Source organism: Ovis canadensis, chromosome 1 (genome assembly GCF_042477335.2).
Source record: "Ovis canadensis isolate MfBH-ARS-UI-01 breed Bighorn chromosome 1, ARS-UI_OviCan_v2, whole genome shotgun sequence".
In the NCBI taxonomy this organism is placed as follows: Eukaryota; Metazoa; Chordata; class Mammalia; order Artiodactyla; family Bovidae; genus Ovis; species Ovis canadensis.
Window position 1 is genome coordinate 231946438 of NC_091245.1, and position 15931 is coordinate 231962368.

The 15931-nt window shown below is 46.9% G+C and overlaps 1 protein-coding gene across 1 annotated transcript in view; it reads left to right on the forward strand.

Annotated features, from left to right (window-relative positions):
* The first annotated feature begins 1137 nt into the window (after positions 1–1137).
* Positions 1138–15931, forward strand: part of RARRES1 (retinoic acid receptor responder 1) — a 43346-nt gene continuing 28552 nt past the window's right edge. The window contains exon 1 of the mRNA XM_069580448.1: positions 1138–2253. Coding sequence (XP_069436549.1) covers positions 1981–2253 — 273 coding nt within the window. The 5' untranslated portion in view covers positions 1138–1980. The remainder of the gene's footprint in view (positions 2254–15931) is intronic.

A 15931-nucleotide genomic window follows, 5' to 3' on the forward strand; every position in this document is an offset into this window, starting at 1 on the left:
GGATGGAGAAAGGCTGAATCCTTCAAACCATCCGGGAGACCTCCCACTCCACACCACTGCAGAGTCCACAACGTTGATGAGTTTTCCTGTTACTGCAGTTGAAAGCTGCCCAGCACCCACTGGGGGTGAAGAACTGAAATAAAATAAGGAAAATTTAGTCTTTATAAAACCTGGAAGTGATAAGTTCTCAAGAAACCTACCATGATAACCCCTTGGAGGAGAAGATGCCTGGATTCTGGGAAGATACTTATTTGTGTTAGGCTGCCTCTGAAGGCAAGAAACAGAACCTTCAGCTTCAATGAACATAAGAAATGAGCTCCAGGATCAGCTGATTTGGGTGCTCAGCGTCATCAGGATCCCGGGCTCCTCCTTTCTCTTCTGCTCAGCCATTCTACAGATGGGCTTCATTGCGAGACTGTTGGCAAGATAGGGGCGCACTTACACGGGGCACACCCAGACACAATATACATGCTCTGCTGTCTTCCCATTGTCCCTCAGACCTGGCGTTCAGCTGTCTTCTCCTTGTCCTCTCCCTCCAGCGGCACCTGCTCGCGCTTCACACATGCCAGTGGACTCCTGCCTCGGGGCCTCTGCACTTGCGGTCCCCTCTACCTACAGTGCTCTTCCCATTCATGTCCACCTGGCTCCCTCATCTCTCCTTCAGGTCCTTACTTAAATATCACTTTCTCAGTCAGGTCTGCTTTGACTACGCTATTTAAAATTATAACCAACTCCCCATCCCCTTCTCCGCAGCGTGTAACTGCATCCAACAAAGGGTCCATTCCCTTGCCTCTTGGTCTCCCCTTGCCTAGAAGGTGTGCTCCAGGAGCCTAGAGACTTATCAGATTGCCCCTCTCCTCACTTCCCTCAGGGCCCAGCAGGATGAGTGTTCCATGAATACCTTGGAGAAAAGACAGGCACGAGAGGGACAACATCCAAACGAAGAAATGGGGGAGGAAAGATGTTTTCAAAGATGGCATCCCCATCTGTCGCCCCCGCCCCCAGCCTTCCTCCACGCGTATCTTATCCAGATTCTTTTTATGTGGGGCGTCAACCAGTAACCAGCAAGAAGGGACTTTCTTTGGTTCCTCGGTGGGGATGGGGTCAGCGAGTGTTGGGGAGGGGTAGACCCCTGAACAAACTAAAGACACGTGGGAAAAAGGATGCTAGGAGTGCCTCTAATTCCGAGTTCTCCTTGGCTTTCTGTCTGTGACTTAAGAACAATGGCCCTCTCCTTCCTTCACTGCCACGTGTCTAAAAAGAGTCGTCAACCCTTGCTGCCTCCGCAGAACTACAGCCCAATCCATGCCTCACTTCGCTGGACTCTGGATTCCACGCCCACCTGCGCCCCACCACGGTTATCAACGTTTCCAAGTCCAGTGGGGCCTCTAGGTTCTTATCAGCTTACCACCGCAGCCCCCTCTCTAGCCCCAATTCTCTGGGTATCTGGCTCACTTCAAAGTCATTGGGCTATAAGGACCCCCATCAATGCCAGCGTCACGTCCTGTTCTCCACCCGTTTCCAATTTCTTCTTCTGGGAAATAAGCTCCAAGCCTTGAACAACTGAAGCAGGTTTGCTGTGAAACCCCGAGGGCTTCGAAATCACAGCAACCGCAGCCAGAAACCAGGTCCCCGCGCTAGGTTGTGGGCGCGGGGTGGCGCCGACCTGGCCGCGCTCCCTGGAGAGAGGTCTCCACTGCCCCTTGTCCCCCTGCCCGCGCGGCCCCGGCCAGACATCCCCGCCCCGCGCCGCGGAGGCGCCGCCGCGTCCCGGTACCGAGCCGGGGCAGCTGGAGCCCGGGCGGAGTGGGGCGGGGCGGAGGGGCCCTGGGTTGCGGGAAACGCCGAGAGGGACCCGGACGCCCTCCAGCGGGCCGCCCTGGGGGCGGCGGGGAGGGGCCCACCCGGCCTTATTTCCTCAAGCGCCGGCGCCGCCCACCCGAAGCTCGGACCGGTCGAGCGCCGCGCCAGCCCGCGTCCATGCAGCTCCGCAGGCAACCGCTTTCCGCTCCCCGGCCGGGGGACACGCGCCCCGCGGCCCAGCGGCTCGCGGTACCGCTGCTACTGCTGCTCGCCCTCCAGGGGGCGGCGGCGTCCGGGGAGCCCGAGGACTCCGGGTGGCTCCAGGACGCGGAGCCCTCGAGCCGGCTCCTCTCGCAGGCGGCGCGCGCGGCGCTGCACTTCTTCAACTTCCGCGCCGCCTCGCCCAGCGCCCTGCAGGTGCTGGCGAATGTGCTGGACGGCCGCGCGTGGGTGAGTACCCGAGCAGCACGGGGCGCGCGCGGGGACCGGCCGCCAGCCGCGCGGGCGCTGACTGCCGAATGCGCGCGCCCGTGCTGGGGCTCTGCCGGCGAGAACGGTGTGCGCCAGGTGCGGAGACAGCCCGGATCAGTTCCCGCGCTTGGAAGGGCCCGTCGGGGCGCAGAGTCCGCGGAAAGCGGACTTGTTCCTTCTGGCATTTACAAGGCCGTAAAGAATTTTCACAGGGTAGCTCCCATACCTGGGAAACAGGTACATGGGGAAACTGAGGAACAGGCCCTAAAGGCCAGGCTTGATCTTTCCAGAGTTGGTTGCTATGAGGTGGTCACTGAATGCACGACTTGAGCGTCAGTTCTGGACAGGGTTTTTCAAAATCCAAGCCAGTTCCTACGCCGAACCGTGGACGTTCCCTTGTCAAATGCAGGCCGTCTTGCAAGGGTTTAGGATAATATTGCAGTTTACGCGTTGGCCTGGCCAGGAACCTTCGTAATCCTGGCGTCTGCTTTAATCTAATAAGAGTGAATGACCCAGGGCTGTTGTGTTTGTAAACGGAATGAATGAGAATTTGGCAGCTCATTGTTTCGTTGCTGATTTCAAGGCTGTAGGTACCATTTTGTGTCCGTGGAGCTCTGTTGCTTTTTCAAGTAGAAGATGACTACGAAAGTTACAGAACTACCCTGTTTGTCCCCAAAGTAAGGATGCTCTTTCCAGCAACCCCCAATATTCCACAAAGCCTGTAGACTCATCATTGAAGAAGCTAGAGTTTAATGAAGAGGATAAAGAGAAAATTTTAAGGAGTGGCAGTAGAAGTTTTAAGATAGTTCTAGACGTGATGTTGGGGGTGTGAGAACGCCATTTGGAAGAGAACGCCTTGGTTCTTCAAAGACTTAACCCTGCACCCAGTTTGGCTAGATTTATTAACTGGTGAAAGCATTTTTTTTTTTCCCCTAGAAAAAGGCAACCTGCGCTTGTCACTTGTAACAGAACTTGCTGTCTCAAGGAGGTTCAGTTTAACTCCCCCGCGCCCCCCACTTCCCCGCAGAGAAGTGAGGGAATAGAACTTGAGAACTTTCTATCAAAGTGGAGAGTAGCCACGTCCCAGAGCCCGAACAGCACCCCCCCAACATCCCCACTCCCCGCCTGGAGATTTGCTCCCTGCTTATCAGTGGGAAGGATTCTCTACAGAAAGCCAAGCTCAGATTTCTAAAGTGCACCAGGAATTTTTCAGCCCCAGAAATGTTTTTCCTTCTTCTGACCATTAAATAATTAAATAATAAAATAATTTGTATTTTCATGCATTTAGTTATCCCCTTATTTTTTACTTACATAATTTTAATTTTTAAAACGTTTTTATTTTATATTGGAGTGCTGATTAACAAAGCTGTGATAGTTTCACGTGAACAGCAGGGGGACTCAGCCATACATGTACATGTATGGCACCCTCCCATCCAGGATGCCATGTAACATTGAGCAGAGGTCCATGCGCTATACAGTAGGACCTTGCTGGATACCCCCTTTTAAAAAAATTGAATTTGTGGCATCTTTCATAAAATAAACTAGCTCTCAAAATCCAAGTGAGTGAAGAAAATTTTTCCTTTCTTATCCAGAGAGCTCAGTTACTCTTTTCATCTGTAATAATATAATCCTGAATTTTAAAGGGATACTCCTTTTTGGCCTAAAAAAATCCCAGGGGTGTGGGGGTAATCAATAAATTAGAGACAGATATGCATGAAAGGGAGGAGGAGTTAGTAGAAGAACCCAGAGCCTTGACCCTAAGAAAGGATATATTCCTGTGATCTTCTGGTTTACTTTTACATTTCCTCCAAAAATGATTATAAGTGCTTTAACATCAGGAAGCCAAGGAAGAGAACTTGGTGACTTTCAGGGCCAAGACTCTAAGTGGTTTCAGTTTCTATGGAAATTCAATGAAATTGCTTGATTGCAATCACTTGATTGATTGAAGCTACTTGAATGAGGAGAGACCTTTAATGCAAGGAATTTCTGCTTCAATTACATGAGCAGTTGTATCGTTGACAAGAGGTGGAAGATGATAGACTCTCAACTACTTTATCCAGTCAGTGCATTAGTAGAGTAAGTGCTGAGTTGCTGCACAATGTCTTTCATTCCTCCAGGACTGACTCTGGGTTTAGCAGGCGGCTGGGTGGGTAAGAGAAGTATAGCTGGTAGCATCCTTCTCCATCCTCTGGGTCATTGTGTCTCTTGGTAGATGAGAGACTGGGACCAAATCAGGGTTTTTCAAGCTAATGGCGCACTGGTTGGTTATGACATCTATTTAGTGGTTGCCGTTGTTTTTCGTTTGTTTTTAATGAAACAATTGGGAATACAAATTGATTAGCGTGCATTGCAGAGTAAAGGTAGGCAGTGCCTCAAAAGATCGCAAACATACATGTATGAAATGGTTCATTATGAAGCATGCAGTTCTTGTGCGTTTCAGTTGAAAAAAATTTGAAAGCCTGTGAGCCAGATGATTTTTAAGACCTCTTCCAGCTCTGAAATTTCTAAATTCTAAGTGATTTTTCGATTCTGGGTGAATCCTTTATTTTAGGAACAATATTGCCCTCTAGTGGTAAAATGCAGTAACAGCTATGGTAGTGAAAGTGTTAGTCACTAGTCTGTCCCACTCTTTGCCTCCACATGGCTGGCTGTGGAATTCTCCAGGTAAGAATAATGGAGTGGGTTGCCATTCCCTTCTCCAGGGGATCTTCCTGACTCAGGGATCAAACCTGGGTCTCCTGCATTGCAGGCAGATTCTTTACCGTCTGGCCACCCACGATGGTAGTAAATGCAAAGTATTGAGATTCTCAAGTCAGAACTAGCTGGTAAAACCACTTGTGAGTATTCTGTTTTGTTTACTGATCATAAGGGAGATTGTAAGGAGAGAGGTATAGTGAGGGACACAGGCACCCCTCACTGCCCCTGTCTGATGACCTCTCTTTCCCAACCGTACACTACCCTTCCATGACCAGAAGGCTCTTGTTTTCTGATGCCGCAGGCCCCAGAGCATGGAAGGTTGTGGTGTTGAGAGCTCCTATGCTACCCAGGGTACCCTGGATAAGCCTGCTTCCGACCACCTGGGGCTGTCCCTTACAGTGAGGCAGGTACGCTCAGGACACTTCTAAGACCTACAACCACTAGTCCTTGCCCCAAGCATCTGGTGAGAAGCCAGCCTTTCCCTGGCATTTAGAAAGACTGGTGAGATCTTTGTGTGCACAGACTTAAGAACAAAGGCAACCCATTTGAAATCAGCCCTTATTTGGGGATTACTCAGAGGACCAGGCCACGACCTGGTTGGAAACATTAATCAAAACAGTTGACCAAAGGTAAGGGGGGGGGAATTACGCCCAAACCTTAACTGCTTCAATTTAAATGAAAATCAGCAAATATAAAACTATCATCTGTCTTTTGGTGTAGCGTGAAGGACATTAATGGGCACTCCTTGCAGTCTTTCAAGCACGAAGATCCACCCATAATGGGCATCTGTGACTTTCACTTTTGTTTACTTACAATGGCAGAAGCACTTGCAAAGAATACAGTTCACAATCCTCTCCTTTTACTTCTGACTTTTCTTGCCTAACCCTGACTCACTCACACCCGGTTAACCAGCAAGAGTTACTAGAGACTTCATCAATTCTCTTTACAGTATTTAACTTGGATTTTGTGGACTTATGTTTTTTTCTGCCTACTCTTCACCAGTTTACTTAACAATTTTGCAGCTAGATAATGTGTACACCTAACATAGGCAAGTTTCAGAGCAAAACAGCTGACTTCTGTTGATCATCCCTCCCCCTCCCCAAAGGTGGGCTGGCTACTGCGTGCCCTCCCTCCCTGCACCCCCCCCCACCCCGTGTCTATGGGCAGAACAAAGCCTGTCCACTGAGCTGACAAGGCTGGGAGAGCGCCTAGTATACTAAGAAAAAGCTTCTTCCTTTATCCTTTTTCAATCTATAAAGCACTTTAATACAGCATAATTCATCTAATTACTGCTCTTCTTGAAGTCTTCTCTCCATTAATGTCAATAATTCAGAGGTGATGGTTCACAAGAACAGAAAAGCAATGCATCAAGCAGACCATAGAAAAGAAAAACTGGAGAATGAAGAAGGCTGCAATGAATATGGAGGGGAAGGATATGTAGTAAAACCCTAAAGCGAAAGAATCTCTACTTTCACACAAGGAAGGCTTCTCAGTGCTTTTACAGCCCCCATGAAAGAACCACAGGGGGATAGCTATTGGCAGGCTGGAGGTGGTGCTCCTCAGCGCCCTCTGCTGTGTTAATGAAACATAACAATCCAGAAAGCACAGAACAGAGACCTTCCAGGGCACTGTACCTCCTGAGATGGCACCGGTGCCCCCCATGTCTCTGCCCTCCTTCTCCCACCCCCACCCGCAGTGCCCACTTAGCCTGCAGGCTCTGACTGCAGAGTTTGGATCCAGCACCGAAGTGAAAAAGGCCCTGAGGTTGAATCTAGCCTTGGCCTTCCCAGCCTCGTCCTTCAGTCACCCGAACCAGCTACAAGTGAGCTGGCAAGTAGGAATGCTTTTAACCAGCTTGTAAGAAGTTGCTTTTGAATCACACACATTTTTTTTTTTACCAGCCCACAACATTTCCACTCGTCTTGCCACACAGGGTGTCAGAGCCAAGGATGCGTGTAATCACAGAGGGTTAGTCTTGGCCCCAAATAAAGACCACTGCTGGTGGGTCATGAATTTAACCACCAGGAGTCTGGCTTTGTGGCATGCTCTTCTTGAACAACCTAGGTGGTTCTGCCGGAGACAGAATGTAAATAGCCCTAAAATGACTGATCTTAAAGAGACACAGAATGTTAAATACACAAACACACACAGTCTCCCAAATCCCCCCCGACCCTTGATCTCAGAGCATCAGCATGAATCACCTAGAAGTTCGTTCACGCTTCTGCAGGCTTGGTGTTTATTTGCCTTTGTGATGGTCCCCAGTTTAAGAGGTTTGCACAGAGTTAGTCCCATAGTAGCAGTAGCACTTCACCTTGGGTTACTTCTTATAATCATTCAGGATGTCTCTGGCCAGTAAAGTCGAGTTAGAAAAGAGTCTTGTACCATAGCTGTATAGGAGATGATGTGTCTCAGTACGGATGGCCCCAAGGGAGGTGCCCACACAGAACACTAGGAAGGATCACAAGTAATTTTGTATCTGTATTGATTTCACTGCTGTGACAAATGACCACAATCTTTGTAGGAAAAAACAACTCCCACAGATGCATTCTCTTGTGATTCTGGAGGTCAGAAGACCAAAATCTAGGTGTTGCAAGGGTGTTTCCTCTGGAAATTCTAGGGGAGAATCCATTTCCTTGCTTTTTCCAGCTTCTAAAGGCTGCCTTCACTCCTTGGCTCGCTCTCCATCCTCCATCTTCATAGCCAGCAGGCAGCATCTGATGATAACACTTGTAAGGACCCATGTGAGTACACTGGGCCCACCTGGATGAGCCAGGATACCTGTCCAGCTCAGGGTCCTTAACCTGATTGTACTGGTCACGTCCCCTCTGCCTTGTAACATGTTCAGACGCTCAAGAGATTAGGATGTGGACCTCTTTGGGTGCCAATCCTCAGCCCACCACACCCAGCTTCTGGGTGACTGTGAGCTGATGCAAGTACTTGCCACACCACCAGACACGTGACTCTGCTCAAGAAAGGGCAGCTCTGGCTGACCTCTGCAGCCCCAGTAACCTCCTCACCCCCCAGCACGCCTGCCCTTCATATTCTGTCTTGACTGGCACTTGACTGTAGGCTGCTTTGTGCTCCTGCCCTGCACATGTGTCAGCTTCTACAGGGTGGAGGGCATCCCTTCTCTTTATCTCTCCCACTGTACTGATGAAGGGACCTGCTAAAGACAATAGGAAGAAGTGCCTTAGGAGGTGCTGATTTCCCCATCTTCAACCAAATGCTGAATAATCAAGTGTGGGTCAATTCTATGTTGGCAAGAAGTTGAAAGTCTCCAAGTCTAACATTCTATGAGTCTATATCCTTGAATTTTTCTGACTACAAACCCCAAAAGAAAAATATTTAAATATGTAAAGCATAGTGATTAAGATAATAAAATTAGATGAAAACAAAGGCAGCTGGAAGGGTGTTAGGACCACTGGGCACCTGGAACAGGAGGCCGGTCCAGGTCCCAACCCATTCCCAACCTGCCTACAACAGCTCGAATCCCTCTCACAATCAGCCTTTCCTGAGGAGCCCCATCCTGGGCCAGAGGGGAACACTGCCTCTGACCCTTCCCACACCAGCTCTTTGGGGAGGGTCAAGAACTCATCCCCAGAGCTGGCCAAACAGCTTAACACATAGTAGTCTGCCTGTCTCTCTCCACTACTCCTTAGCCTGATAGTGTCCAAGGCAGAGATCTCCTTCATCCCCATGGGATAGGGCCTGATCTGAAGGTCACTGGCTTTTGCTCCATACCTTGCATTCACCTTATCTGGCATTTCCTGGGAAAAGGAAAATGCAGCGAAATAACTCCAGGGTATGATGTAATACATTCGTGTTCTTCCTGTCCAGAACATAAGTGCAGCGCAGCAGTTTTTATCCACAAATGAGTTGTTTACTTGTCTCCAACTAAGCCTGACTCATAAAACTAACCTTATAAAATGAAGAAGTTTGCTTTTCCTGGAATGGCATGACATTTATGTTTTCTTACCAAACGTGAAGTCTGGAGGGGACATTTAGAAGCCGAGTCTGGTAGGTCAGTGAAGCTCACTGTGCTCCCGAGGGGGAGATTAGCATCAGCTTTGAGCTCTCGACAACTGGCCTGTCCCCGCTGCCCACCCCCTCGGTGTGGGAACATGAAGTTTAAGGCTATCACTGCCAGCTCTAAGGCCACATGAAGGGACTGTGCCTAGAAACCAACGGCAGGGAGGAAGAACATGAGACAGTCTTTCCCTAAAACGTAGAGTTTTCTTTTTCTTTCTCTCTTTCTGGCCACACCACATGGCATGTAGGATCTTAGTTCCCCAACCAGGGGTCGAACCCACACCCCCCTTCAGTGGAAGTGGGGATTCGTAACCATTGGACCACCAGGCAGTTCCCAAGGGTTTTCTTTGTAGAGATGAGTTTTGGGCAGAATCGTGTCTTTAGAGACTCCCAGAGTCACGGCATTTTTGCATCCCCTACAGCAGCTGGCAGCAAGATTTCTCTGGGTACCAGCCCTACTCCTCCATTTGCCCAGGTTTTTGTTGGATTTGATTGAGTTTAAAGGGGATGTTAGGTTTTTAAAATGTACTCTTAGAATAATAAATGCCTATTCTCCATCCCTTATTAGGTTCCTCAGTTTTATATTCAATACTCACGCCCCATATTTCAGTGAGTTTTAAACAGGCAAGCAAGCATTGCATAGTATCTAATATAGTGATAGTCTGGACATGTGCTGGAGGAAACATCTTTGATCCCACTGACCTGAAAACAAAAGCTTTGTATTTTACAGAAAACAGCTTTTTTACTGAAAAATGAGACACAACTTAGTGGAGTCGCGTTTGGAATGTGTGATTTTTAACTTCTGGGTGTAAATTGTATTACATGGCCAAGTCGCTACCCATGTAACAGGAAGCAAAGAAGTGAATTTTCTTCAAAAACAATTTTAGGGACTTGCCTGGTGGTCTAGGGACTCCCCAGGTGGTGCTAGTGGCAAAGAACCCACCTGCCAATGCAGGGGATGTAAGAGACTCGGGCTTGATCCTGTGTTAGAAAGATCCCCTGGAGAAGGAAATGGCAACCCACTCCAGCATTCTTGCCTGGAGAATCCCTTGGATAGAGGAGCCTGGCGGGCTACCATCCTTAGGGTGGCAAAGCGTCGGACACGACTGAAGTGACTTAGCACACACGCGTGCACTGGTGGTCCAATGGATAAGACTCTGAGTTTCCAGTGCAGGGGACCCAGATTCAGCCCTTGGTCAGGGGACTAGACTGTACATACCGCAGCAAAGATTGCAGATCCTACGTGCTGCAACTGAAACCCAGTGCAGCCTAAATAAATACATATATCAGTAATAAAATAAACTTATCTCCTTTAACCCTTAAGACAACCATGATCCATTCATTTCTTTTTAATCCAGACTACCTACTCCAAATATCCCTGCTTGAAAAACAGCACATCGTATGTCATCATGGAGTTTATCAGTTGCATCCCCTGAAAGAGAGGGTATACCTGTCCCCTGAACTTTGTAAGGCATCATGACCTGATTTGCCAGAGACCCCAGGTGGATCAGAATTTACGATAACACTCCTCCATTTCATTCAGTCTCGTGATAGGAGACTCCTCAGGCCTTAGGAGAGCATAAATGGTCATGTGCTTCATCCCCTGCTCATCTGTCTTCTAGTGACCACCTCTAGTGTTTACTTCCTGTCCCTCCCTCCGAGCTTCAGTGCCAGAGAGTTCTCAAAGTGTGGTCCCTGGACCAGCAGCCACAGCATCCCCTGGAACTGGTGAAAATGCAGGGGCTTAGGCCCCGCCCCCGGTTTACTGAATCAGAACTGGAGTGGGGCCAGCCCCATAAGACACTGCTGGGGCCAGTGTCTTCATTAGCACGCCCTCCAGGAGATTCTGTTCCAGCTCAAGTTTGAAACCCATTGCTCTAGAATAGAGTCCCTGAAGACACCTTCTCTAATCTGGCCCCATCCATCATGGTAACCTCCACTCCAAGTATCCCCATCACTAACTTGCTGGTCTCCCCAGCCTGGCTGCTCCCCTCTCTTCCTGTCCCGAGTCCCCTCACCCTCTCTCTCCCAGGTCGTCTCCATTCCCTCGTCCTCCTGGAGATTCCTGTTCATGGCTGCACTAACTCAAGCGCCCACTTAAGCCTTGCCTGAAAGGGTGCATCCAGGGCCTCCTTCCAGAGTCCTGGATGATCCTCACTTTCATACTTCTGTGGGTTATTTTGCCCACAAAAAAGCTGTGTTGAAGTCTAACCCCTGTACCTGTGATTATGACCTTACTTGGAAATAAGTCTTTGCAGATGTAATTAAGATAAGGCTATACTGGGTTAGCATGGGCCCTAAACCCAGTGACTGATGACCTTATCAGAAGGTCATGTGAAGATACAGAGAGAAGAACACCATTTAAAGACAGAGGCAGAGACTGGAGTGATAGAGCTGCAAGCCAAGAACACCAAGGTTTGCCTGCCACCACCAGAAACTCAGAGAGGCAAGAGGGGATTCTGTCCAGAGCCTCAGAGAGACTAGACAATACCTTGATTTTGGACTTGTAGCCTTCAGAGCTGTGAAAGAATTCATGTCTGTCCTGTTAAGGCACACAGTTTGTGGTACTTCATTACAGCAGCCTTAGGAAACAGAACATACCCTGCCTGGCCGTCTCCCTTCCAGAAGGTCTTCACTGTCTTGTCTACAGGAAGCATGGTTATAAGCACAGTCCAGCTCTGTCAATTTCTCTGTCCCTCCCTCCCTTTCTCAAACCTCGCGCACACACACTTCCCACACACACCCCCGCAGCTTTCTTTCTGCCCTCTCTTAGAGGGAGTGGCTGGGTCTGTATGTGTGACCTCTGCACTATGCAAGGGACGCACAGGGGTCTGGAGCCAGGCTTCACTACTTAGTACCTCTGGGACTTAATTCCTTAACTTTGGGCAAGTGCCTCAGTTTCTTCATCCTTAAATGAGGATAAGATCAGTATTTCCCTGAAAGGACTCTTGTGCTGTGTTAAGTACTTCCTGGGCACTGTGTCGAGCCACATGAAGCATGTAGTGAGAGTTCAGTATATTTGACATGTAGCTTTTATCATGATGCTGCCCAGTGGCTAGCAGGAGGCTTTATACACAGTCCCTGAATAAATGCTCGACATTGATTTGATAGACATTTGAGGAGCATTTTTTTGTTTATAAAAAAATATCTAGTGAGATAAGTTGTACTTCGAAGGCATTCTCTGGTATACTTTATTCAACAGGACTTTTAAAGTGGCCTGTTTCCCTCCCAAATGACTCCAAGTGAAGAGAAGTGTTGGCCTCTCAGTCATGTCTCATGTCTGACTCTTTGCCATCCGTGGACTGCAGCCCCCCAGGCTCCTCTGTCCATGGAATTCTCCAGGCCAGAATACTGGAATGGGTTGCCATCCCCTTCTTCAGGGGATCTTCCCAACCCAGGGATCGAATCTGCATCTCCCGCACTGCAGGCAGATACTTTACCCCAAATCAAAGTTCTGGTCACTTTTCTAAAGAGCCTGTCCTGAGAGAGGGCGGCTGCGAGGGACTATCCTTGTTCGTGGCCTTTGGGGACAAAAACCAAGAAACCTATAAAATTGACAGAACACACAAAAAAACAGATGAGAACATGAACCACATCACTGGTGGTCCATGACTGTAATGCATTTATTTCTAGGCTATAGTACCTAAGTCCTCTTTTACACGTAATTAGAAATCTGTAGCAAAGAGTTGCTAATTCATTCCTTCAGGTTATACACCCACACGGTCAATTGCTTTGTTTGCTGACTTGTTGTTTATATAAAAAGCCTCATTCTGGAAAAGATTAGAACGAGGTGCTGTGCCCCGAGCCTTGCTTTAAGAGAGGGTTGTGGAACTTCCTATTCTGTTTGCAGATGGGCAGTTTTGGCAGCGTGAGGATGGGAGGAACAGAGTCCTGTGATCCTCTCTGTGGGAACACGCCTCACATCAGGGAAGCCAGACCTGCCTGTCCCCTTCCCGACAGACCTGGCTCTTAAAAAAGGTTCAGCTTTTAAAAAAACATCTTTCAATGAATGGATTAGCTTTGTACCATGTACCACGTGTAGCAACACGTGTTCTAAGTGCAGGGGAGGACCACCTGAACTTGAGACCTCGGCTTCATCCCAGGTGCAGAGCCTCTAGATTCAGAATCACTACAGTAAGCAGTTTACTGCACTCACAGATCTGGTCACACCAATATGCAGGTCAAAGACAGAAGTTTAAGGTTCAGGGTGGAGACATCCACACCAAGTTACTTTGGACTTAACTTCTTGCACTTGTTGGTCCCAGGTACAAAGCTGAGGGAGTAATACCCTCATCACCTTTGCTCCCTGGAGACCCCTCTCTGATGATTGGTTATTCTCTTTTATCCCCTTTCCCATTGTCAACTGAAAAAACAAACAAACAAACCAAAGCAGAACCTGGAAGTTGAGAGGTTTGTTTTATTCGGTGGACTTAACTGAGGACTGTAGCCCAGATACAGCTGCTCAGATTGCTCTGAGGGACTGTTCCAAAGAGGTAAGGGGAGAGCTAGGAGATGTAGGAGATTTTGCTGGAAAAGAACAAACAAACATGTAGTTGAACTTCCAAAGATTACTGCTGATCGCTAAAACAGACACCTCAAGTTAATGATTTTAGCGCTTTTCTATGTATGGGAAGATGCAGGAGTCTGGGCTCATTGAAATCATTCCTTTGATATACATCTTAACTATCTAGGAGCAGTATCCTGTTTTTCTCCCTCCTGGTTTCCTCTCAGGGTCCACTTTTGGGGTCTTAAGGCTGCAGTATCCTTTGTTTACTGAAATGGCAGGCACCATTCTTTGTCCACAGTGCCTTCTTGGTCATGAATTTGACCAACAGTTGGGAGGCATTTCATGACCAGTTTTGTCCCCCATGGCTCTAGGAAAGCTCATTCCTAGATCAGGTGAGGATTCTGTTGATAGCTTATTCAGTGTGCTAAATTTTTTGGATGAGGCCCTGTTGATTATCTAAAATCCTCTGAATTGACCGTTTCACTAGTCAGTTATCATCCAGGAAAATGTTTTTCCTTGTTGCTTCTGCCCATATCTAGAATTTTACTATTACAGTTATTTTATATAGAGTTATATATGTGGTCGATTGCCTCAAGACATTTAGCCTGATTTTTTTCAGTGGCCTGGTTGTGCATTGGGTAATGAAAGAGACAATAGTCTTATAAAATAGAATATAGGTAATACAGCTAGTAACGTTAATAAAATACAGCAGAGAAAGACACAAGGCATAAGTAATTTGAAAACAATGAGAAAAAATTAAAACAATGGTTAGTGTAGCTAATTGTAATCTGGTCGCAGTAAGCCATCAAGTTCACAGGAGAGCCAGCTGGATAAGCCAAATTTTGGAAGGATGATGTAGAGAGAAAAAGATGAATGTTTCATCTTTGTTTACAAAGGTATATTTTATCAGCTTGTTGTAGATCAAAAAAGAGTATAAGAGGAAAGACTTTCTGGAAAACAAACATTAAAAATTAGAATATTTCAGAAGTCATAAAATTGTAAATCATATTTATCAATTTGTTCAGTTCTGTGTAATTCCAGTTGATCTGTATGAAGTCATTAGGTTTTCCATTAGAGTTTTGTAATTTCTCACTGAGTACAATGATATGATCTCAAAGTTATCAGAAACAAATTTGTCAAAAAGCTCTTTTTATGAATCTTCTTGAAAATCCTCATTTTGTAAAAGCATGAGAGTAAAACAATTATTGTCTATAAATGACAAAAGACTTAAAATGGCATGGTTAAAGATCTGTTTACAAAATAATTGACAAGAAATTTAGTTATTTTTGTGGCGTACCACCTTTTAAAGATAATGACTAATAACAGTGTATTAGGACACATCAGATTTTTAGGAATTCTGTAAAACTTTCGGAATGACTACACTAATGACATTTACCTATAAAAGATGAAAGTTTTGCTACACTTAGTTGATAGTGCTACCCATGTAATTTAACGTGCCAGATAAACCTAATTAGTTTAATCTCTCTCTTTGGGACGTACAGGGGTCCTTTGAAGCATCCCAAAGTTAGCGGGGGGTCAAAAGAATCTTAATTAGAATTTGATATTTGGAAAGTTTGTTCTTTTTTAAAAAAACATCAAGTTTTTAAAACACTTGGTCAAATAGGATTATAGGTCACTGAAGCAATGCTTATTCACTCAACCAAAGAGACAATAAAAGATATTTAAGGCAAATGACAGATCATGTAGAAGGCAGAGCTATTCACAATCTGTTACCAAAAATAGTTCATAAGAAAACTGTGTTCTTATAAAAATGAGAGAGAAAACCAAACTCCAGTCTTGCACCAGCCCACCCTCAACAACAAAATTTACTTATCTAATTAAAGTCAATCCAAACGGAACCATGCATGGAATAACTTTGTCAGAGCAGCCTTTCTACAAATATTGTACAGCTTTCTATATCCATTTTCGTTTGTCCCTATAGACTACCTGGGTCAGGAAGCCCCCCTAGAGAAGGGAACGACAACCCACTCCAGTATTGTCTGGAGAATTCCACAGACAGAGGAGCCTGGTGGGCTACAGTCCATGGATGGCAAAGAGTCAGACACAACCGAATGATTAACACACTTCCCAGAATAGTCTCAGAAAGTAAAGATCTTTGTTGCACAGGTAGATGCAGCAAAGGTTAAGGTGACAGAAGCCCCTAGAGTTGCCTCAGCCAGACGGAGTCTTCTCAGAAGCCCAGTCTGTTCCGTGGGCTGCCGGTTGTGCACATGTGTACCTTCCAGATGGTAGAGACCAGACTGTCAACACACACACACCACACACAACACCATACACGCACACACACACCACACACACACACACACACCACACACACACACCACACACACACGACACCACACACACACACTCACATACCACACACATACACACACACACACCACACACACACACCACACACAC